The sequence below is a fragment of the Thecamonas trahens genome (genome assembly GCF_000142905.1).
Source record: "Thecamonas trahens ATCC 50062 unplaced genomic scaffold supercont1.47, whole genome shotgun sequence".
Classification (NCBI taxonomy): Eukaryota; order Apusomonadida; family Apusomonadidae; genus Thecamonas; species Thecamonas trahens.
Genome location: NW_013657633.1, coordinates 73,040 through 95,191, shown reverse-complemented (window position 1 = coordinate 95,191; position 22,152 = coordinate 73,040). Strand labels below are relative to the sequence as shown.

Below are 22,152 nucleotides of genomic sequence, written 5' to 3'. Positions count from 1 at the left end.
CCTCCCGCCTGGCCACTCCTCTGCTCAGCCCATGCATCTGTGCTCAATGCTGCCACCCCTCATGCCATCGGCCTCCCCCCCACACGCACTTGTCGATCGATGGAGAGAACAGGTGTAGATGCCTTGTGTGTTGTGCTGCGCACAGACGGATGAGCTGCAGATGCGCTGCATGGCGAGTGCGATGCGTCTGTGCCGACGGCTGATTGTCGGCTGATGTCGGCTGATATGGCTGATGTCGGCTGATGTCGGCTGATGTCGGGCGGGAGGGGCACGAACTGGGTGGACATATGATCTGGTATGCCCATGTTCATGGGCATGGGCATGTCCACAATTGTGTTCAAAAGTGCTGCGTATCCGTGGGGCCCTGCGCCCGCTCAGTCACTCACCACGACGATCCTCCTTTCACAGACGGCGGCTTCATCCACTGCACCTCGGAGCTGGACACCATGCTGACGGTGGCCAACCGGTTTCTGATCGGCATCGCCGAGCCGATTGTTGTCCTCCAGCTAGATGTGGACAAGTGCTCGGCTGAGGTGGTGTTTGAGGCGCCGGCGCCGGTGGGCGAGACCGACTCGCCGGCCGAGCTGGAGACCGTCCTCTTCCCACACATCTACGGCCCGCTCAACATGGAGGCTGTCAGTGACTCGTGGCTGGCGACGCGGGCTACCGATGGCGCGTTTGTGAACATGGCCAAGCCGGCCGAGGCGTAAAACAGGGCAAGGAACTACTATGAGATGCGTGAGCTGTCCATGGAGATCTGCGAGACGCCGACCGATGATGCTTCACGAGCGGCAGCGAGAACGGCCTGTCGGATGAGTGTGTGGAGCTGGGCAAAGAGCTCCGGGTCGCGCAGGACACCGCGCATGCTGTCGAGTGTGTCCTCGATCGACTGCTCGCCCTTGTTGAGCCGGCGGATGTTGGCGGCAAAGGTCTTGAACTCTTCCGGCGAGACCGCAGCCTTGACCTTACGGTAAAAGGCAGCAGCATCAATTTCCTCTTCGTCCTGTCGCGCCGGTGACGGCGAGGAGTGTGCCTGCTGCCCGTACGGCGAGGGCTGCATGGGCGACGCCGCCGAGTGCGGAGCGTACGATCCAGACATAAACGACGATCCGGCGCCCGCCGGGTACGGCCGCGGCGGGAGATGATCGGCAGATGCGTTGTGGAGGCTGCCGGCGGAGGCTGCGGCGGCAGCGGCCGGTGGTGCGCGCGGGGCGTGTTGGGAGGCCTGCGGCGCGACCGCCGAGTCGGCCACCATGTTTGTGATGGCGGCCTTGAACTGCTCCAGATGCATGGTTGCGCCGCGGAGCTGGTTGTACTTGTCCATGGCGGCGTTGCGCGAGTCAACCAGCGCCTGGTTCTCGTTCAGTGCCTCCTCAAAGGCCACTTCCAGCTCCCGGATCCGTCGCCGCGCCGCCGCCAGCTCTGACTCGACCGACTCGGCGTGCTGCCGCAGCCGCTCACACTCGCCCTGCACAGCGCTCTGCCGCTGCACATACACAGCCTCAAGCGACCGCAGGTGCTGGTAGAACTCGTCATCGAGCAGGGCAGGGTTGTGGTTCGACATGGCCCGCACGGCGTCAAGTGCTGCTGCCCCTGCCTCGCTGCCACTGCCTCTGCTGCCGTCGTCGGTCCTCTACCTGTGCAACCGACTTGGCGCCAATCCGCCCGCCGAAAGCCCAGCCCCGGCGGTCACTGGCGGGTTCCTGGCACGACGACCGCAAATACGCACCGCGCGCGCACTAAAGGGCATTGGCGCCGACCGTGCGTGTTTTCATACACACACACACATGTATATATGTATATATTGTGTGTGTGGGTGGGGGGGGGGGAGGGATGGCATTTTCATCAGCCTTGGGTTTGCTTGCGGATGGCGGCGGGGGATGGGAGGCGCTGCAGCGCCGCATCAAAAGTACTTGGACACGGTAGGGGGTGATGGGCCGGCAGAGCGAGCCGGGGCATGCGGCAGCCGACCTGCTGCGGATGCTGTGGGGCGAGGACGCTTGGCGGGCGGCGGTGGGCCATCATCGGTGTCGGACGACAGCTCAAAGTCTTCGGCGAAGAGCCTTGTGGGCGAGCGCGCACGGGCGCAGCGCGCCGGCGGAAGCCTGGCGGCTGAAACGTCGCCGATGCGCCTGGTCTTGGCTTTCTTCCGCGTCCGCTTGAGCTTGCGGACAGCGGTGGCTGGCGTGTCGGCGGTGGCGATGGCCTCACTGGGTGCGACGCGGGCGCGGGCCGGCGCTGGAGCGGAGCCTGGCGGGAGCGCGGAACTCGAGAACGACAGCTCGTCATCGGCGAGGCCGAGCTTGGACAGGTTGTACAGCTTGGCGACCAGCGAGGACCACATCGACACGTCGAGCGACTCTCGGCAGACTAGATACTGTATGTTGACCGGGTACTTTGCCCGATGCGGTGGACGCGGTCCTCGGCCTGCAGCAGCATGCCAGGCGTCCAATGGAGCTCGGCAAAGACCACGTGCGAGGCGGCTGTGAGGGTGAGCCCAGCCGAGGCGGCTGTGAGCGAAAGGAGCGCCACTTGGATGTTCTGGTCAGTCTGAAAGAGCTTGACCAGCGGCAGCCGCTTGTCGGCGTCGACCGATGCATCGATCCGGATGTACCGTGCGCCGAGCGAGGAGATGGTCTCGGCGAGCGCGTCGAGCATGAGCGCGTGGTGGGCAAAGACGAGAAACTTGACATTGCCGCGGACAAGGTCGGCCACAAACCGCGAGACCGGCTTGATTTTGGCCATGGCCGTCGCGGTGTAGAACAAGGTCATGGCCTCATCGCGCTCTTCGCGGTTGGTGGCGCTGGACGAGGCATTGAGCCCGTCGCGGGCCCGAAGCAGTGATGCCAGCTGCTGCTGTGCCGGAACAATGTGGACCAGCTGCCGCCGCTTGGCCGGCAGCTCGGCGAGCACCTCCTTCTTGACTCTGCGGACGAGGACGTGGACGCCGAGGACTTGGGCCAGCTCGGCGAGGTGTGATGCGCCGTTGTACTGGCCCCAAGCGTTGGGTACACCACCGCAGTACCGCTGCGCAAACGCGTCGTACGACGGAAAGAGCCGCGGCGCCACGGCCGCGATCTGGGTAAACAGCTCGCGCGGCCGCGAGAGTGCAGGCGTGCCTGACAGCAGGATGACCCGCGACGCGGTTCGGGTCAGGTACGGGAGCAGGAGCCGGGTCCGCTGCGCCGACGCGTTCTTAATGTACTGCGACTCGTCGAGAACGACTACCCGCGGCGCAGCGACGGCCATCTCGTCGATCTTGTGGCGGACGGCGTCGTAGGACATGACTGTCACGCCGTTGCTGCTCGAGCCGAGGCTATCGCCCCGCTTCCGCACAACCGTCACGTTGAACTCGTTCAAGTGCGGATGCCACTTGATCAGCGCCTCGGCCCACACATCTTTGAGCGACGGCGGGACGATGACCAGTGCAGGCCACTCAGCCGAGTAGTAGCTCGCCACCGCAATACCCTGCAGCGTGTTGTGGGTGACGGCAAAGGCCTCGGTGACGTACAGCGCGTCGGGAGCAGAAACCCGGATACAGATGGTGGGCCCAGATCCGCAGCGCTCGACTCGCGCCACCGGCCGGGCACGGCAGGTAGCAGGAGCCACCCAGACGTGCCAACAAGAGTCCGGCTTGATCGGCGGGTGGATGCCTGCGAGGCGGCCGAGCGAGAGTGCGATGTCTGCGGCGGCGCGTGCGCCGGCTGCGGTCGGCAGCGTAGCCATTGATGCGCCGCTCCCGGCGAGCCCGAGCGCGCCCAAGACCGCGGTCCGGGTCTCCACGCTGGCAAACAGCGCGGCGTGTGACGTGCGACGCGATGGGCTTGCCTCATCCAGGAGCGCTCTCGCCAGATCACGCGGGCTGCGGGCGGTGCTCGGAGTAAACTGCGCCGGGCCTGAGAGGACCGGAATGGCGAGGTCACACCCGGCGGTGACCGCAGCGGCCAGCTCACGGGTGGACACCACACTTGGGGCCGGGCCAACCAGCGCCCACAGGTGATCACCGTCGACGACGACGGCGCCGCCGTCGTGAAATACAACTCTGAAAAGGTCGAGGACGCCGCGATGGAAGATGCCAGTGACGGCCACCGGCGCGCCAGACGAGCCGATGACATTGTCGCCGAGTGCAAGCGCGTCATATCTGCGCCAGCCAGAAGGCGTTAGGACAGAGTCGGACGGGCGGCCGCCCTTCCCAAGACCCATCTCGTCGCCTATGAGCGCGCGGCCGTCACGGCGGACAACATACTCGACACCGTCGCGCTGGAACGGAAGCAGCACCGAGCGCAGCGGCTCGGGCACCCGTGACCAGTCAACAGCCTTGGCTTCGTAGGCCGACTTTGCGGCGACTAGCTCGGGTGGGAGCGGCGGGGGCCGGTGACGAGATCGTCGAAATCGGCGTTGATGGCTGGACAGAGCTCGGTCCGAAGGTAAGCGGCGACGTAGGTGTAGGCCGGGAGCGGAAACGACCACGACTTGTCTGCAGCTTCGTAGGTACGACCGTCGATAAACTTGCAGAACGCCACCAGATTGGCGTCGTAGCCAGCGATGAGCTTGAACCGTAGTCCCAGATCGTCGCGCTCTGCCACCCGCAGAGTCACGCACTGGGCCCGGCCGTTCCGATCGGCAGACGGGGCGAGATGTTTGGCCACAAACGGAGCGAGCGGAAACCACCCAGTGTGCATAGGCGTGGGCGGCGGGCAGATTGACTGCGCATATGCGGCTGTTGACTCCCAGTTGTCCCATGGTGACGAGTGTCCCAAAAAGGTCGTACTTTGCAGCGGCGGCGGCCGAGGCTTTGGCTGCTGTGGCGGTGGCGGCGGCTGCCGCTGTTCCTGCTCGCCCACCGCCATCAGCGCAGCTTCTATCGCGGCAAACTCGTCAGCAGGAATGAGCTCTGTCTCTGGTGCGCCTGCTGCTGGCGGTGTGACTGGTACCCTCCCCCCCGCGCCCATGTCGGCCATGTCCACAGGGACGAGTGCCAAGTGACAGCCGGCAACCGGCGGCGACAGCCGCCACCGCCACCACCACCGCCACTAGCCAACAGACAAGCCATGACATGATCGTAGCCACAGCAGCCGGACCGACACATCCTGTCGGAACTCCTCGTCCACTACCACCTGCAATACTCTCCATAGTTTGACAAGGGACAATGGCCGCACTGACAGTATCTGACCAGGTCGTACAGAGACAGCAGCCACAGCCCTCACCCCTCAGCCCTTAGCCCTCAGTCCTCACCCACGCCGACAGGCACTGGTACTGGCTACCACGTCACCCCCCCCCCCCCCCCCTCCCCCACCACCTCCATCATGGCCAAGGAGACCAGCGGCTGGGCAGTGGCACGACGCGTACTTGTACTGTGTGATGGGTGGCGGTCCCGGTTTGTCCTCCTCACTGCGCTGCTTGTGGGCATGGCGTACATCGACGCAGCTCTGCCAGGGCTCTACGCTCGACTGACGGACAAGGCACTGCCTGCAGCTCAGGCTGGCGATCCGACCGAGTTGGTCACGACTGCGCTGACATTTGCGGGATGGTCGGCACTCTCGGCGGTGCTCTCGGTCATGCGGGCGTATGTGGCGGCTGATGTGGGCGAGGCCATCGCTGCTCATCTCCGATCGCGGCTTCATGATCATCTCCTCGGCCTCCCGCTCGGCTTCTTCACCCACAACAAGGCGGGCGAACTGATGAGCCTGTTCAACAACCAACTGGCCGGCGCACAGGCTTCGCTCTCTTCGGCACTGCCGGACATTGTGTACCAGGTCCTGCTGGCCGGCTTTGCAGTCTGGCGGCTCATCTCGCTCGAGCCGCGGCTGGCGCTGGTGGCTGGTGGCGTCCTTCCGCTCTTCCTCATTCCTGCCACTGTGTGGGGCAAGCGGCTCATCGGACTGCGGCTGGAGGGACTTGCGGCGGGCGCGGAGATGAACAACGCGCTGGCAGACTCGTTTGACGTCGACGGCTTTGCGGCGCTCAAAGCTGCCGGCCGCGGCGCGGCGGCGTCGGCGGTCTTTGACTCGGCGTCGGCCAAGCTGGCCCAGTCGCGGGTCTCGGCCCGCGTCCAGCAAACCGTCTTCTACACAGTTCTTGGCGCGACAGTCTCGGTCGGGACCGGCATTGTGTTTGCGCTCTCGTCGTCTGTCATGTTCACCAACACGCTCACGGCCGGCACCATTCTCTCGTTCTCGGGCTACCTCAACAAGCTCATCGGCCCGCTCTCCAACCTCACCACGGTCAACATTCAGCTGGCGACGGCGGCGGCTTGCTTTCGCAAGGTCTTTGCCTACCTCGATCTGCAGACCGAGGCGCAGGCGCAGGCGCAGGCTGGCCGCGGCCTCCGAAGCCTCGACTCGTTCTCCGGCGAGCTCACCGCCGACAGCCTCTGGTTCGCGTACCCAACTCGCGACGAGGTGCTCATCGACGGCGGCAGCAGCAGCGACGGCGGGGGCGGCGACGAAGATACCAACTGGGCGCTCCGCGACGTTTCACTCGTCATCCCTCCCGGACAGACGGTGGCGCTGGTCGGCGCCAACGGGGCAGGCAAGTCGACGCTGGCATTTTTGCTGGCGCGACTGTACGAGCCGAGCCGCGGACGTGTGATGTACGACGGGGACGACGCGCGCGAGTTTGATGTCACCTCGGTGCCGCAGTCGGTGGCGCTGCTCTCGCAGGATGTCTATCTCTACCATGATAGCGTGGCGGCGAACCTGCGGTTTGGTGCGCCCGACGCGAGCGACAGCGAGCTGTTTGCTGCGCTTGACGCGGTGGGCATGGCCGGAGTTGTCGACGCCCTCCCGCAGGGCATCCACACTCCGCTTGGCGCGCGGGCCAGCGCGCTCTCCGGCGGCCAGCGGCAGCGACTGGCGCTGGCGCGGATGCTCCTCCTCCGCCCGGCAGTCCTCATTCTCGACGAGTACGCCACCCATCTCGACGTTGACGGCGAGGCTGCCATTGGGCGAGTGCTCGAGTCTTCGTTTGCCGACACCACCGTTGTCATTATTGCCCACAATCCGGCTACGATTGCGCGCGTCGACAGGGTGGTAACGCTTGCTGGCGGCGCGGTGGTCAGCGACGTGTTGCAGAGCCATTGAACGCGACGTGCTTTACTGCACCAGCTACGAGGCCTCCATGGCGACTCGGCCCGAGGAGCGGGCAGCAGACGAGCGGGCGGGAACCACGCCGACGTCCGAGTCGTACGAGTACTCCTCGATGCCGTCGGCGCCGGGCTCAGCGACAGGCACCGACGGCATGTCTGCGGCCTCATCCAGGATGAGCGCGTCGAGCTCAGCCTCGAGATCCTCCTCTTCACCGGGCTGGAGGATGCCTGCGAGGGCATTGGAGAGTTCGTTCTGGTACTCGATGGCCTCCTGGGTGTCGTCCATGATGCGCTCAACTTCGTCAATGTCCATTTGGGCGTTGATGTCTTTGAGCGCGTCGGCGCCGGTCCGCAGCGAGTCAAAGACCTCTGCCTGGCGGGCGGCAAACTCGAGCGAGTCGACGAGCTCCTGAACGTTGTCGAGCATGGATTCGATCTTCTCCATGTTTGACACGATCACCTTTTTCTTCTTCAGCACCAGCAGCGCCTTTGTCTTTTGCTTGCTCCGCACCAGCTCCATCGCCATTCCTTGCAGCCGATCCATGTTGGCCGCCATCTGCCGAAGCAACGATGCCACCCGCCGCCCGCCACCAGCCACCAGCCGAGCAAGACCACGCCCACGACCACGACCACGACCACGACCACGACCACGCCCACGACCACGACCACGCCCACGACCACGACCACGACCACGACCACGACCACGACCACGACCACGACCACGACCACAACCACGACCACGACCACGACCACGACCACGACCACGACCACGACCACGCCCACGACCACGACCACGACCACGCCCACGACCACGACCACGACCACGACCACGCCCACGCCCACGCCCACGACCACCAACAACATGAGTCCCCTCCCCCCCCCTCGCCCCCCCTCCCCCCCCTTCGCCCCCCCCGCCCTACCCGGGGCATACCTTCTTCTTCTGCCTCCCGAGCTTGTCCCGTTGGTTCTTCAGGTCGAGGACGGCACGGTCATGGGCGGTGATCTCCATGTCGTTGTGGTTGGACTTGTTCCCACCATCACCATCCTTCTTCTTGCCGAACACGCCACCCATAACAACCGATGTATGTCACACGTCTTATGTAGCCAGAAGGGGGGGAGGGGGCACTACTTGCGACAGGTGGTTGCGATGATGTGTGTGTTCGTACGTGGGCGCGGGTGGTCGGCCTGAGGGCCGCAGGAAGCCTGACCAGCTCTGCATGGCTGAGGAGGGGGAAGTGAGGGGAAGTGAGGGGGGGGGGGGGGTAGCCGACATAGAAGGCTGAACATGGGCTCATGTACAGTCGATCAGGATATGTTGATCAAACTTCGATCATGCTGTGCTGGCGATGGCTCACTCCAGTCGATAGCCATCACTTCCCCTGGCACTGATGATAGTCATGCCATCATGAGTGCAGACAATCATCTTTACCCTCTCCCTATCATCACTGATCACACTCACATGCGGATGTGCGTGCATACCAAATTGATCAGCGCCACCGATGCATGGTCTCTGTTCAAGTAAGCGGGAGGAAGGGGAGGGGGGGGGGGGGGGGGCACCGCCATGTCTTCGGCCGCATGGCATGCCATCCATCCGATTGCTCCGCCCGCAGCAAACGATCGGACGACCGGCCGAGAAAGGAGAGGGAGCCAAGAAGGGAGGAGTTGCAGGAGAAGGAGTAGTGGAAGGGGGGGGGGGTTAGAGCGGGAGGTGGAGGGCGGCGGGGGCGGGGACCACCGCACTCTGGAAGCTACATAACAGCAGCCATGTCGTGCGAACCCCCTGCTGCCAAGAAGACTAAGCTGCTGTCCGGCGAGACCAAGGCGGCGACGGATGTGGTGACCAACGTGACTGACGAGGAGGCCAAGGTGGCGGCGGCGGCGGCTGGATCGAGCGTCGTGGCGGAGGCTACGCCGACCCACAAGCCGGCTGACCCTGCGGACGTGGGCATTGTGGCGCATCTGGGCGAGACGCGCATGGCGCGCGGGGTGCTGAAGGTCCGGTGGTCAGACTTTGTGGTCTCCGAGGTGGGGAAGAACGGCGTGGCGGCGATCACGACCGAAGAGGTGGACGATCCGGCGGCGGCGGCGGCGGCCAAGGTCGAGGCCGCCATGGGCGCACCGTCTGTGGAGACCGGAATGGCGGCGCTGCGGGCGCTGATGCCGGGCGGCGACGAGGCGCACTTTGCGGCCATCGAGGCGTATGTCCGCGCCGGCGGCGAGGGCGTGACCCTTCCGGACGGCATTGAGCTGCCACGGCTGGAGGCCAAGGAGGACCGAACCAAGGTCCATCAGCTGGTGCGCCACCACTTTGGATCACTGCTGGCGACGTCGGTGGGCGGCGGCGGCGGGATGGTGGTGACGGCCATGAAGGGCAAGGCTAACTCGCGGTTCAACACGCGGTGGCCAAAGTCGCGGCCAAAGTTCCTTCGGTGCGTGGTGACCAAGTACGGCATGGATCTGCACAAGATGACAGACGTCATCGGCGCCGGCCTGCACATCAAGGGGAACCGCATTGGGGTGGCGGGGACCAAGGACAAGCACGCGGTCACCTCGCAGTGGATTACGCTCAAGGCTGTGCCGGCTGAGGATGTTAAGGCTTTCCAGGCCAAGGCCGAGCGGTCGCACGACGTGCTCCCGTCGCGGGCGCTCCTCCGGTTCGGCAACTACTCATACGTGGCCAAGCCGCTCTCGCTCGGCATGCTCGACGGTAACCGGTTCTCCATTGTTGTGCGCGACATTGCTGGGCCGGCAGCGAACTCGCCGACGAGCGCCGACGATCCCGGCCACGGCGGCGTCATCGCCGCGCTCGATGCGGCGGTCACCTCGTTCTCGACGCGCGGCTTTATCAACTACTTTGGTGAACAGCGGTTCGGGACGCACGAGGTGCGGACGCACGAGGTTGGGCGCAAGATTCTCGGCGGCGACCTCGCCGGTGCCATCCGTCTCATTCTCAAGCCCTCGCTCTCCAAGGACACGCCGCAGATTCTGGCAGCCAAAGCGCAGTTCCTCGAGGGAGGCGACGCGGCCGGCGCAGCCGAGGCCATGCCGCGGTGGCGCTCGCTGGAGAAGAAGCTGCTACAGGGCGTGGCCGACGCCGGGCCGACCAACCCGATGGGTGCGCTGCAGGCACTCCCGCGCAACATGCAGTCGATGTACGTCCATGCCTACCAGTCGTGGGTCTTCAACGCTATGGCCACCGCGCGACTGGAGCAGTACGGCGCGGCGCCGGTTGTCGGCGACCTAGTGGTCGACAAGGTCAAGCACGAGGCGATGATCAAGGCTGCGGCGGCACGTGGCGGGCGCGGGCGCGGGCGCGGGCGTGGGCGTGGCGGGCACACTCGCTCGTCGCGCGGCGGGCACATCCGCGCCTCGGACGTGCCGGTCAAGGTTCTGGCGACCGAGGCCGACCTTGAGGGCGTGAGTCTCGCCGACGTGGTGCTTCCGGTTCCTGGCCACGCGGTGCAGTACCCGACCCACGACATCGGCGGCCTGTACGCCACCTTTACCGCCGCCGAGGGCATCGATCTCTCCAAGCAGCAATGGCGCGGGACGCCGTTCGACGCACCGGGTGCGTACCGACCGCTTATTTGCATCCCCTCGGAGGTCTCGTACACTCACCTGTACTACACGCCTCTCAGCGGTGACGAGGCTGCGGCCGAGGCTACCCGCATCGGCGACACCGAGTCTGCGGCGGCTGCAATGGCGGCGAACCTCATCGACCCAGTTGCCATCGCGCCGCTCGACGGCGTGGCTACCGAGCCGTTTGCCGGCGCGGCGTATGCGGGGCTCCTTGCCTTTACCCTCCCGTCGTCGACGTATGCCACCATGGCGGTCCGCGAGGTCTTTGACGTCGTGGAAGACGCGTCGGCGAGCCACGGCATGCGCAGCGTGGCGGGCGTGAAGCGGAAGCGCGAGGCCGAGGCCAAGGCGTAAAAGTAACATGCAGTCACGGCGGGCCGTTTACTGGTCGATCTTGTGCATCATGTTCTCCTTCTGCAGGTTGTGGTTGCACTTTTCGACGATGGAGAGGAGCTTGCCGACGTCCGACGCCCATTCGTTGAGGATCTCGTCGGAAGTGGCCGGCTTGACAAACGAGACGACCGAGGCGAGGCGATCGACCTTTGCGTAGATGGCGCCGTCAACGACCATGTCGCAGAGGCGCGACTCGGCGTCGGCAACGTTGAGCGAGAGGAGAGCGGCGAGGCGCGGGAGGGCGATGCGCGAGTAGTAGTTGGCGATGATGCGGATGTTGTGCTCGATGACGCGCGAGCGGAGGTGCTCAAAGCGGGCCGCGCCGTCCTCCGAGTCGCTGAACAGGCCTCCGGGCAGCTCGCGGAGCGCGGCGCCAAACTGCGACTCGACCTGCGGCCAGTCCATGATCTGGGTGGTAGTGAAGAGGTTGACGAGGTCGTAGACGTCGCCGACCTCGGCGAGACGCTTCTCCTTCTTGATGCGATGGAGTAGGTCCTGCTGGTCGGGCGCTTGCTTGGCGAGGACGATAAAGACCGCAGCACGGGCAAGGACCGCCTTCCACGCGGCGTCGGCCGAGTCGAGGACGGACGGCGTGTTGTACATGGCCAGGAGCGAGCGGGCGACATGCAGGAAGTTGCCCTCGTGCTGGTGGTACTCGATGAGCAGCTCGTGGAACTTGAGCTTCTGCGGCTGAAAGGCGTTGCGGGCAAAGACCTTGCGATGGATCTTGCGCGAAATGATGAGGACCCGGAGCCAGTCACCAGCGCCGAGGCACAGCCGCATTTGCTCGAGGATAAAGTCGAGCTTCTCCTCCTTCTCCATCGAGCCGAGCGTCTCGATCTGCACATCCTGCAGCTCCTTGGCAGCTTCCTTCAGCTCGCCGGCAGCTTCCTTGGCCAGCGCCCGGCGGCGGGTCAGCCTCGCCCGCTGGACCTCGACAAAGATCTTGCCCTCGCACACCACCAGCAGCGTATCGAGCAGCATGGCCGAGGCCTCGGACGGGACCGAGTCATGGTCGAGGTAGCCGACCACCTCGTTGACCATCTTGACAATCGCCTGCGGGAACTGCGACCGCCGCTTGGCAAGGAGCACCACCGACGACGCCAGCAGCTTCCAGTCGCCCGCCTCGAAGCATACCTGCACCACCGCAACAACAACCTCCTTGACCGCCGCCTCGTCCTCGGCCCGCCGCCGCTGACGCTCCAGCAGGAGCAGAGCGTCGACGGCACCAGCCACATCTCCCGCCTTCGTCCACCCATGCCGACCACCCATGCCGACCACGTGTCACACCCACCACCCACCAGACAAGACCAAGTTGAGCCAGCTTGTTTGGTGAGTATCTCGTCTGCTCCCTGGCCACGCATTGGCCTTGTATCCCGCCAGGCGCGCCTGGAAAAGGTGGCCAAACTTTTTGGGTCGCCTTCCACCCAGAGAATGCCACCACAGCAGGCACTGCAGCCATTACGGCGACGAGTGCCATGAGAGCACAGAGAAAGAGATAGAGTGCAGGGTACGTACCTTGGCCTGCTCGCGGGCGGCTGTAATGTTGGGGCTCACGTCCACAACCGTTGACGTGCTCGCCGCGCTCGAAGCCATGGTCTACTTGCGGGTTGGGTGGTGTGCCGGTGGCGCGAGTCGAGCCGAGCCGAATGGCGCAGAGGGGAAAGAAGCCGCCGCCAAGCGACCGAGTGTGTGCGCGGGGGGGGGGGGGGGGTGACGCAATCTTCGGATGTTTTTTTTTGTCACGTGGGAAACATAGTTCGAGAAGCCCTGTCTGCCACTCCGCCGCGGTAGTGGCGGTATTGGCAATGGTGGGTGGAGTTACTTGTCTACGCTCTGGTGCGGTTCGGGTTGTACATGGAGAGCTCTATCAGTAGGGTGTCTTCGGCCAACTCAAGAACAACATGCTCGGACTCGTCGGTGGATACATCACTTTTGTCGGAACTCGATGATGCGCACAGGGCTCTGCTGGGTGGCGGTGACGATGGTGCTTCGTCATCCGGAGCTCGACTCTTTGCTCGACTTGAAACGTTTGCCTTCAATGCACTCTTTGCCATCGTCTCCCGCTCGTCGTCGACGGCCATCTTCTCCATCCTCGTCCTCATTATCGAGTTTGGCCAGCTAGCAGCCTTTGCCTTTTCACCAGTCTTTGAGTGGGGACCATGGGCCGAGGTCTCTCTCCAGCCGCTGCTCTCGGCTGTCTCGTTGAGGGTGGTGTTCTCTTCCTTTGCTGCCTTTCGTGTCGTCAATCTCGTAGTCTACACCGCGCTCATCTGCGCCGGGCTCGATGCGGCGTATGTAGGCCTCGCGCTTCGTGACCACTCGCGGTCCAAGGTCTGGCCGCTGCGGCTGCTGCGGTACGCCGTCGGCTTTGCTGTCACCGTTCTCTACATTCCGATCATGAGCGTGCTGCTCACGCCGCTCGCCTGCGACTACGAGGCATCGCCGGCGGTCCTCCGCGACTACCCGTCCGTCGCGTGCTGGGATGCCGAGGTATCGGTCTATCGCATAGTCTCGGGCCTCTTTGCGCTGATTTTTCTCGTCGCCACGGCCGCTCTCTCGCTGGTGTACTTTCAGGACGCGCCCGACGCACCACACTTGCTTGCGCGGCCGCACGCGCGGGTCGATTGCGCCACCCACGTGGTCAAGACCGTTCTGCTGTTCGCCTTTGCCACAGCGGCCCATCATCCCGGCCTGCTTGCCGCTATATTCAGCCTCTCGATGTTTGCCATCTTTGTGCTGCAAGTTCTCTTCATGGCGTTGTACCGGCTACGGCTGCAGTTGGCACGGACAGGCGGATTTTTGACACTCACCTGGCTGGGTGCGATGGCGCTTGCCACGGTCTCGGCCAACGGAAGACCGAGCGACGACGGCTCGGGATCCGGCGGCAACAGCGTGTTTGTGACGGCAGCGGCGCTTGGGCCGATTGTGCTGCTGGCAGGCGGTATGCTGGCGTACCTGCGGCTGGCGCGGCTGCGGCGTGCCAACTCGACGAACGCGATCGGCGCTGAAGCAAGCGCGACGCCGCCATCCGAGCCGGTGTACCACTTCTGGCTGGCAACCGACGTCGAGCTTGTGGTTCGCGAGCATTTGGCGAGCGGCAACGTCGACGCCGCCAACGCCGTCTTCCGCGCCGGCTTTGAGCAGTTTCCTAACTCGGTCTTTGTGGTTCTTTGCTACGTGCGGTTCCTTGCGAGCGTAGGCAACACCGCGATGGCGCACGCGTACCTCGACAAGTCTCTCAAGCTCCCAGCGTGGGTCGACCTCCGGTTCTCGCGATACCGCAAGATGCGCGAGGTGGAGCAGGCGCAGCTCGCGCGAGGGCTAACGACAGGCTCGATGGACCTCGTCTCGTACGTACAGTTTGAGAGCATGCTGCGGACGGCCAAGATGCACCACAACTCGGCGCTGCGGGCGGTAGGTACGTTCTGGCGGACGCTAATGCGATCAGACCGAGCGTTCCTAGAGCGGTCGGCCAAGCTCATTGCGCGGATCGACGAGTCGGAGCGAACCGCCAACAACTACTACCGCCAACTGGTCCGCAAGTATCCGACCGCGCCAGGCCTGCTGGCAGGATATGCCAACTTTCTGGACGAGGTCTCCAACAAGCCGGTCCTCGCGGCGCGCTTTCTGGCCAAGGCCAAGCGGCTCGAAGACCTGACCGCCGAGGTTGACGGCGAGCAGCCTGTAGCCGGCGAAGCACTGGCTATGATCAACGGCGCCGTCGACGCGCTCATCACCCTTGCCGACGACGGCACAGTCGTTTCGGCAAACGCTCACGCACGCAAGCTCTTGGGTCACACCACGGCGTCCTGCCGCGAGGAGCTACTCCGCAAGCCGTTTGGCGCGGTGCTCCTTGCTGGCCCTCTCAGCAAGTCTGCCGACGCGCTGCTGGAGAAAGCAGCCGAATCGGATGCGGTGCCGATGAGGCTCAATATCAAGCGGTGGAAACGTGACGCACTCTCGGCGCTGGTAACCTTTGCGCGCGTTCCACATGCGACCAGCAGTCAGATCATGATGATTGTGCGGCCGGTGCCACCGGCGGACGCGAGCGTCACGCTTTACTGCGCGCGGTCGGGAGTGGTCGTCGATGTTGTTGGTCCCGTCGAGCACATGAACGGAGTGCGGCCCGAGACGCTCGCCGGGCAGGCGCTTACAGACGTGCTCGCCGGGCCGGTCTCTGACGTGCTCGGCTGGTTGGCGCGGGCTGCACCGGGCGGACCCGACGCCGAGCTCATTCCGGAGACCGCAAGCGTTCACACCCGGAGTGGCACGGCGCGTCAGGTTGTTGTTTCGGGCATGTATGCGTTTGGTCGCGGCCCGCTTGCGATTGGCGCGGTCCTGCTGGAGCCGCTCGACGCGCATGCCATGGAACTCACTGTCTCGCCCCTGGGGCAGATCCTGGCGTGTCCTTCGGCATCGGCCAGTGCGCTGTTTGGCCGCACCGAGGCCGAGCTCCTCGGCCAGAGACTCGACACCGTGTTTGCGCTCCCTGATAATGTCGAGACAGCCACCGTGGCGGCAACGATTGCGGCTGCGACGGAAAGGCGGGCGGAGCGGGTATTTGAGGCGGCAGGCGCGGCGAGCCATGCTCCGGTCGAGTGCTGGGTTGTCGACGACGAAGAGCTCCTGGCGATGAAACAGATGGCGGCACGCAGCCTGTCGGGTGCGCCACTTCCAATGCTTCCGGCGAGCGATCATGCTGGGCCTGGCGAGGGCTTGGCGCTACTCAAGTCGCATCAGCATCCGCGGTCACACAGCTCGACCTGCTTTCTTGTTGTTGCGTCCGAGGTGACGAGCGGAACGGTCAAGCTCGCACTGCTCCCACTTACGGCGCCGCGGGTAGGAATCGGGCGTGGACGATTGGGCGGCAGCCCTCGAAGTATTGGATCAATAACGCGACGCAAGTCAGCGCGGACCGATTCAATTGCCGGCCTCCTCTCGCCGTTTGAGTCATTTGATTCGGGCACGACCGGCAAGCACGTTCTGCGGCGCGGTGGTTCGCAAGGGAGCGAGCTGTCTGCAAGGAGCAAGGGTGCGAGCAAGGGTGCGAGCAAGGGTGCGAGCAAGTCGTCGTTGACCAGTTTTGATGCCGTTGACGAACGGGCTTCCGACGGCGCGCCGTCGCTTGTCTCAGCGACCGAGCAGCGGATGGTAGCGTCGAGCCGTGGGCGGCTGCTGAGCCGGCGGCGGGCGGCGCGCAACGAGTCGGATGTGGCGATTGCGCTGCGCGCGCTGCGGGGCAAGACGACGGCGTCGATCACGCGGCTGCAGCGGCGGCTGTGTGCGTTCACCATTGTGGTTGCCGCACTCTGCATTGCCGTGTACATAGCGTCGGTCATGCTCCTGGCCGAGGCCGAGCTCAAGCCGCCGCGGGCCGAGTGGGCGGCGTTGCGGCTACAGTCGATGTCGCGGACAGTGTCGGCGATCCAGTCGCTGCATGTTCTGGAGCGGGGACTTGCGGTGCGTTACGCGACCGAGGCCAATGCATCGAGTGTGTGGCGCGCGATGGTACCGCGGCTGAAGGAGCTCAACGCGCTGATGACGTTTGATACGGCGTTTGTGGACAACTCGCCCCGGTCGCTGGCCACCCTCACGAAGCGGATTGCGACGGCTACAGCAAACATGCGGTATTACCACGGGCGACTGGCGGACACGTCGGGACTGTACGATCCCGGCGCGCGGCTGGACAAGCTCAACGGTGGCGCGCCGCAAGTTGCGATCTACCACTTTGACGGCGTCGATGCCATGTTTGAGTCTTTTCCAGCAGCACCAAAGCGCAAGCTCAGGATGACTGCCGGTGGGTACAACTTGGACGAAGCCATTGAGCTGTTTGCAGACGTGGCAGAGCGTTACTTGACGGTCGTGAGCGCAAGGATCGAGTCTGGCGACTACGCAGTGCGTAATACCAGCAGCGCTGCAGCTGCTGATGCGAGCGACTACGAGCTGGAGGACGGGATCGGGACGAGCGACATGGCCATGTTTGTGATGTTCAACGGGCGCAAGTCGCTGCGGCGGGCGTTCGAGCACGCGCTTAGTCTGGAGGATCGCATGGTGGAGGGATCGATGCAGCAGTCGACTGTGGTGGTGTGCTCACTCACCGGTCTCCTTGTTGGTCTCCATCTGGTGGTCATCGGCGTGGTGGTGTTTCCGGCGTTCAGGCAGACCTCGTTGCGGCGGAGGCGGACGGTTGCGGTCTTCCTCGCCATGCCCAAGTCTGCTGTGTCGATACTGGTCCGGGAGAGTCGCCGATCACGGGCGCAGACCGATGTTAGCGCCGAGACCGAGGTCGACGATGTTATCGATGAGGACTCGTCGTCGTCGGAGCTGAGTATGATCTTGTCCGCGAGTTGCTCTGCTGATGACAGCACAGCGTCAAGCGAGGAGAGTAGTGACGAGCAATGTGTCGACACCGTGCCGAACGTGGCGGTGCAGGCGGCGTCGCCGGCAAGCTGGGCGCTTCCATCGCCAAGCCTCATTTCCACCCCACCGCCGCTTGTGGCGGTACCGGTGCCGATGTCGCCGCTGTCGCAAGTGTCTTCGGCATCGCTTGAAGCCTCGTCTGATAGCCGCAAGGTTGTGACGAGGACCGATTCGTCGTCGTCAGGCTTATCGGACTCTGGGGCCAAGGTGGGCACGTCATCGTCGTCGTCGACGCTGTCTGCGTCTAGTACGAGCGGATCGGAGCAGGATGAGCTCCATGAAGATGTGCGCGAGAAGCGGCGGGTCGGGTTCCGACCAGATGTAGTTGTGGTGGATGCAACTGCGCGTCCGCTTGCCTCGCGTGAGAGATCTGACGCTAGCGAGGTCGAGGCCGAGCGGCGGAAGACAAAGCGAAAGGGCAAGAGCGTGGTCGAGCTTGCGGCGAAAACGGCCGGGCGTGACAGTGTCGAAACGCGACAGCGCTTGGTGCTGGGGGCGATGGTGGGACTGGTCATTGTTCTCGGCTTCTCGCTCGTCTCGCTTGTGGAGCTGCAGTACATGGCGAACGTGTCGACGGCGACGGCGCGCGGCGGGCTGCGGCTCGCGCTCAGCGAGGACGTGCGCGACTTTGCGATCGAGCTCATGCTGGAGGACGATGTTGTCCTTGACCAGTTTTCGAGTGTGATACTTCCATTCGACGTCCTTCCGTGGGTTGAGATGGTGGCGCTGCCGCTGCCTGAGTCGGTGTGGATGTCACTCGGAGACGAACAAGCGTCGACGCGTGAGCTGCTCGAGGGTGCGCTGGATCGGTTCCGGACAGTTGAGCAGTATCTTCACCTTAACCGACACAACAGCTTCAAAATTCCGGAGCAGAGCTGGTTGCAGGCACCCGGGACATGCCTGCGGCGCAATGCATCGCTCTGTCGCAGCGAAGGCGAGCTGCTCTACACCGTGACGTCGCAGGGACTGGGCCAGCTTGTGCTCGAGTACATCAAGCGCGGGCGGGCTGTTGCGCGTGCGCGGCCAGAGGCGCTAACCCCTGAGCTGCGGCCGCTATGGGAGATCGAGGACCTGTACGACAAGGAGATGCTCGATGGGCTGCGGCTCTCGACAGCGCTATACGTCGACTCGGTCGGGCGGCGCGGGCTGTGGCGGCAGCTCCCGTTGATTGCGCTCGTAGCGCAGCTTGTCATTTTCCTTGCCTTTCTCCTCGGCGTCATCGTTCCGCTCGTCCGCACTCTTCATGCCCACAATCGGCGGACCATGTTCATGCTTGGCCTTATTCCGCATGATGTGGTGCAGAGCGTGGAGAGCGTGTCTGTGTTTTTCGAGATGGATGCCACCATGGTGTAACCGCAGCCATTGCCCTGTGCTGGGAGATGAGTGGCATAGTGCGTACCCATGATGAACATACACGATTAACATGATGGGCATACATGAAACGATCCCGGTCTGGAGTGGTAGCTGGCATCGGTTGCCGCATCGCCAGCCATTGATCGAGGCAGTGCGAGCGAGTGGTAGCAGCCGTGACCGCCACCGCCACCCGCCGCCACCCACCGCTCACACACCACCACCGCTCTCACCATGCCCAGACGCGCAGCAGCAGCAGCAGCAGTAGCAGGGGGAGGGGTGGACGACGACGGAGCATCCGGGTGGGGAGCAAGCGGAAGCGCAGCTCGAGTCAGACCCGGTCCGAGCGAGCAGCCCGGAGAGGCGGCGGAGGGGACGAGGCAGGAGGAACGGCTGGCGAGGAGAGCAAGGGCATCCATGCGGCGGTAGAGCGGGTCAAGGGAATGGCAAGCGGAGGGAGTGGTGGCGGCGGCGGAGGGAGTGGCGGGAGTGGCGGGAGTGGCGGAGCGATTGGCGGGAGTGGCGGAGGGAGTGGCGGTGGAGGTGGAAGGGGAACGAGCGGCTCGTCGTCGTCGCGGCTAGTGACGACGGGGTCTGGATCGGCGACAGGCGGCGGATCGGGCGGTGGCATCCACCATGGCAAGATGAAGAACATTGAGGTTGTAGTCATTGGCGAGTACGAGATCGGGACGTGGTTCTTTGCCCCGTATCCACAAGAGTACACCCGCAAGGGCGTGCTGTACCTCTGTGAGTTCTGCCTCACCTACCTCAAGAGTGAAAGCCAGCTTATCCGGCACGCCGCCAAGTGCCAGCTGAAGCACCCACCGGGCAACGAGATTTACCGGTCGGGTGAGCTCTCGGTCTTTGAGGTTGATGGCGCCAAGGACAGGATCTACTGCCAGAACCTCTGCCTCCTCGCCAAGCTCTTTCTCGACCACAAAACCCTGTACTACGACGTGGAGCCGTTCCTCTTCTACGTACTGACGCGGATGGATGCGTATGGCTGGCATGTCATTGGCTACTTTTCCAAGGAGAAGCTCTCGCCCAACGACTACAATGTGGCGTGCATCATGACGCTGCCGTGCTACCAGCGGCGCGGGTACGGCAAGTTCTTGATCGACTTTTCGTACCTCCTCTCGCGGGTCGAGGGCAAGCCCGGCTCGCCGGAGAAGCCGCTTTCCGAGCTCGGTCTCCTCTCGTACCGGGCGTACTGGCGGCAGCGGGTACTCGACGTGCTTGTGCCGCTTGTCACCGGCGAGGCCGTCCTTGTCACGGGCGCTGACAAGGAGCGTGGGCGCAAGATGAGACTGCTGGCGGCGGCGCGCAAGATGCACTCGGCATCGCAGTCGTCGTCGGCGCCCGGAACGCCGACGGGAGCCAACGGCGGCGGCGGTGGGCGCGGGCGGACGGCGTCGCCGGCGGTGGAGCTGATGAACAGGGTGCGGTCGGCGGCGACGCCGCGCAAGTCGGCAGCGGGCGCACCCGCCGGGCCGGCGGTGGCCGGCTCGGACAAGCTCGACAGGGACATCTCGGTCTTGCCGCGGACAAGAGTCGCTGCGCTCCGGGCCAAGGCGGCTGCGGCGGTTGCGGGCAATGACAGCGAGCTGGCCGACGTCGACGACGCCGACCTGGACGATCTGACTATGGCCGCTGCGCTCCCGCCACATCCGGCAGTCTCGCTCGACACGCTTGTCCGTGTCACCGGCATGAAGGCCGAGGACGTGGCCGACACGCTGCAGCAGCTCGACATGGTCAAGTACTGGGATAGCCAGCGGGTGGTCAACCTTGATCCCCAGCTCGTCGAAGCCCATCTTGCCAAGCGGGCTAAGAGCGTTGGCAAGCGGCATGTGCTTGACGAGCGGGCGCTCCACTGGGTTCCGCTCCCGCTGCGATTTCGGAAGAAGAAAAGTAGCTGCAGCCGTAAACGGAGAGGTCGCGAGTCAGGGCGCGTGCGACGGCGCGGCGTGCGGCGGCTCGACGAAGATGACCGCCAAGTCACGAGCCTCGTACATGTTGCCGGTGTGGGTGTCGACGAGGTGGATGCCGCGGAGCGGGTGCATGCCTGGACGAGTGGCAAAGAGATGGAGTGGGATGCGGAGCGAGGCGCCGGAACGGAGCTCGCCATAGGCGGTGCCCGAGACGCCGTCGAGGGCGATAGCGGCGTCGGTAGCCTTGGCGACATGCAGCCGCAACGCAACCGGAGCCGGCGACTCGTTTGTGACTTTGAGGACAGCCACAAACGGCGAGCAGGCAGCAACAACGTCCGGCAGCTCGTCAATCTCGATGGCGAGGCCTGGTGCCGGTGGAAGTGCACGGGCGAGCTGCGAGGTCTGCAGACGGCCGGCCTCGCCAAACCCTGTCTTCCACACAATATCAAGCTTGCCGACGCTGGTCACAGTACGGAGCAGAGTTCCACTCCCCGGCGCCGGCGTGAGGCGGTAGAGAAACTGTCGGGCGCAGCCGGGCTTGAGAAAGTCGCTGTCAACAGGCGCCTCCATGAGGGCGTCAAAGTCCAGCTGGGCCAGCGACGACTCTGAGGCGACGAGCGCAGTGGGTGGGTCGAACTGGGTGTTGACGTCGAGACAAGCGAGGCCGGGTGCCGGAACGAGGGTGACCGAGTCGATGAAGAGCGGGACGTCTGTGGCGTTCTCCAGCTCAGCCTCGACAAACAGGGCGTCGCCGTGGTGCGGGATGCGGACGGTGACGGAGAGCGGGTTGATGACCTCAAACTTGTACTTTGCCGGGACGACGCGCGGCTCGCCCGAGACATGGACGTACGAGGCCGAGCAGCGGAGCATGTGGCGGCCGAGCTCCTTCACCTCGTGCTTGACCAGGTAGTTGGCAGAGTGGCCAGCCTGCAGCTGCTGCAGCGGAGCAGCGGCGTTGTCGACCAGCGAGTACGGCTGAGTCTTTGTATGCAGCTCGATCTTGATGGCGACATCCGCCAGCGGAGCCGAGCCCGAGTTGTGGAAGGAGACAAAGCACATGAGAGTCTCCCCGAGCAAGACCTCTGCCGAGCTGACAGGCAGAGCCATCATAGGCGAGAGGCCCATGGATCGCAACGAGTCGACGGCCTTGCTCTCACCTGCCACATCGGCATACATTGCGTGACTCAGCTCCAAAGGAACATGGGGATCCACCAGTGGAGCACCTCCCACAGTGGGCGCAAACTGAGGCTTGCCGAGGCGGAGGACCTGGAGGGTGAGCGGCTGTGGGTTGGAGGAGGAGGAGGAGGAGGTTGTGGTGGTGGTGGTGGGGGGGGCAGGACCGGGGGTGGAGGTAGGGGGTGGAGAGGTGGGGAGGGGGCGACTGGGGAGGGG

General features: G+C 64.5%; 8 protein-coding genes across 8 annotated transcripts in view; 4 read left to right on the top strand and 4 right to left on the bottom strand.

Annotated features, from left to right (window-relative positions):
* AMSG_09240 (uncharacterized protein) overlaps positions 1–815 on the top strand; it is a 1,065-nt gene extending 250 nt beyond the window's left edge. The window contains exon 2 of the mRNA XM_013899180.1: positions 409–815. Coding sequence (XP_013754634.1) covers positions 409–710 — 302 coding nt within the window. The 3' untranslated portion in view covers positions 711–815. The remainder of the gene's footprint in view (positions 1–408) is intronic.
* Positions 674–4,682, bottom strand: AMSG_09239 (SWF/SNF family helicase; the record flags this gene model as incomplete). Its single annotated transcript, XM_013899179.1, has 4 exons — positions 674–1,587; positions 1,999–2,361; positions 2,397–4,350; positions 4,380–4,682. 4 exons carry the CDS (start codon positions 4,680–4,682, stop codon positions 728–730), a joined length of 3,480 nt encoding a protein of 1,159 aa, XP_013754633.1. The 3' UTR covers positions 674–727.
* Positions 4,683–7,068: 2,386 nt separating this feature from the next.
* Positions 7,069–8,227, bottom strand: AMSG_09237 (SNF7 family protein). The gene is made up of 2 exons (XM_013899178.1): positions 8,019–8,227; positions 7,069–7,643 (listed from the first exon to the last, which is right to left on the bottom strand). The coding sequence occupies exons 1-2, from the start codon at positions 8,157–8,159 to the stop codon at positions 7,107–7,109; spliced, it is 678 nt and encodes a 225-aa protein (XP_013754632.1). The 5' UTR covers positions 8,160–8,227; the 3' UTR covers positions 7,069–7,106.
* Positions 8,228–8,625: 398 nt separating this feature from the next.
* AMSG_09236 (Pus7 protein) lies at positions 8,626–11,037 on the top strand. Its single transcript, XM_013899177.1, has one exon. It carries the CDS (start codon positions 8,852–8,854, stop codon positions 11,018–11,020), a length of 2,169 nt encoding a protein of 722 aa, XP_013754631.1. The 5' UTR covers positions 8,626–8,851; the 3' UTR covers positions 11,021–11,037.
* On the bottom strand, positions 11,033–12,668 carry AMSG_09235 (proteasome 26S subunit). Its single transcript, XM_013899176.1, has 2 exons — positions 12,578–12,668; positions 11,033–12,304 (listed from the first exon to the last, which is right to left on the bottom strand). The coding sequence occupies exons 1-2, from the start codon at positions 12,653–12,655 to the stop codon at positions 11,048–11,050; spliced, it is 1,335 nt and encodes a 444-aa protein (XP_013754630.1). The 5' UTR covers positions 12,656–12,668; the 3' UTR covers positions 11,033–11,047.
* Positions 12,669–12,835: 167 nt separating this feature from the next.
* Positions 12,836–18,924, top strand: AMSG_09234 (uncharacterized protein). The gene has a single exon (XM_013899175.1). The coding sequence runs from the start codon at positions 12,917–12,919 to the stop codon at positions 18,833–18,835; it is 5,919 nt and encodes a 1,972-aa protein (XP_013754629.1). The 5' UTR covers positions 12,836–12,916; the 3' UTR covers positions 18,836–18,924.
* A 552-nt stretch (positions 18,925–19,476) lies between these two features.
* Positions 19,477–20,756, top strand: AMSG_09233 (histone acetyltransferase KAT5; the record flags this gene model as incomplete). Its single annotated transcript, XM_013899174.1, has 2 exons — positions 19,477–20,706; positions 20,745–20,756. The coding sequence occupies 2 exons, from the start codon at positions 19,477–19,479 to the stop codon at positions 20,754–20,756; spliced, it is 1,242 nt and encodes a 413-aa protein (XP_013754628.1).
* Positions 20,530–22,152, bottom strand: part of AMSG_09232 (UPF0533 protein C5orf44) — a gene marked incomplete at its 5' end in the record, with an annotated part of 2,144 nt that continues 521 nt past the window's right edge. The window contains one exon of the mRNA XM_013899173.1: positions 20,530–22,041. Within this exon, the coding sequence (XP_013754627.1) occupies positions 20,773–22,041 (1,269 nt within the window). The 3' untranslated portion in view covers positions 20,530–20,772. The remainder of the gene's footprint in view (positions 22,042–22,152) is intronic.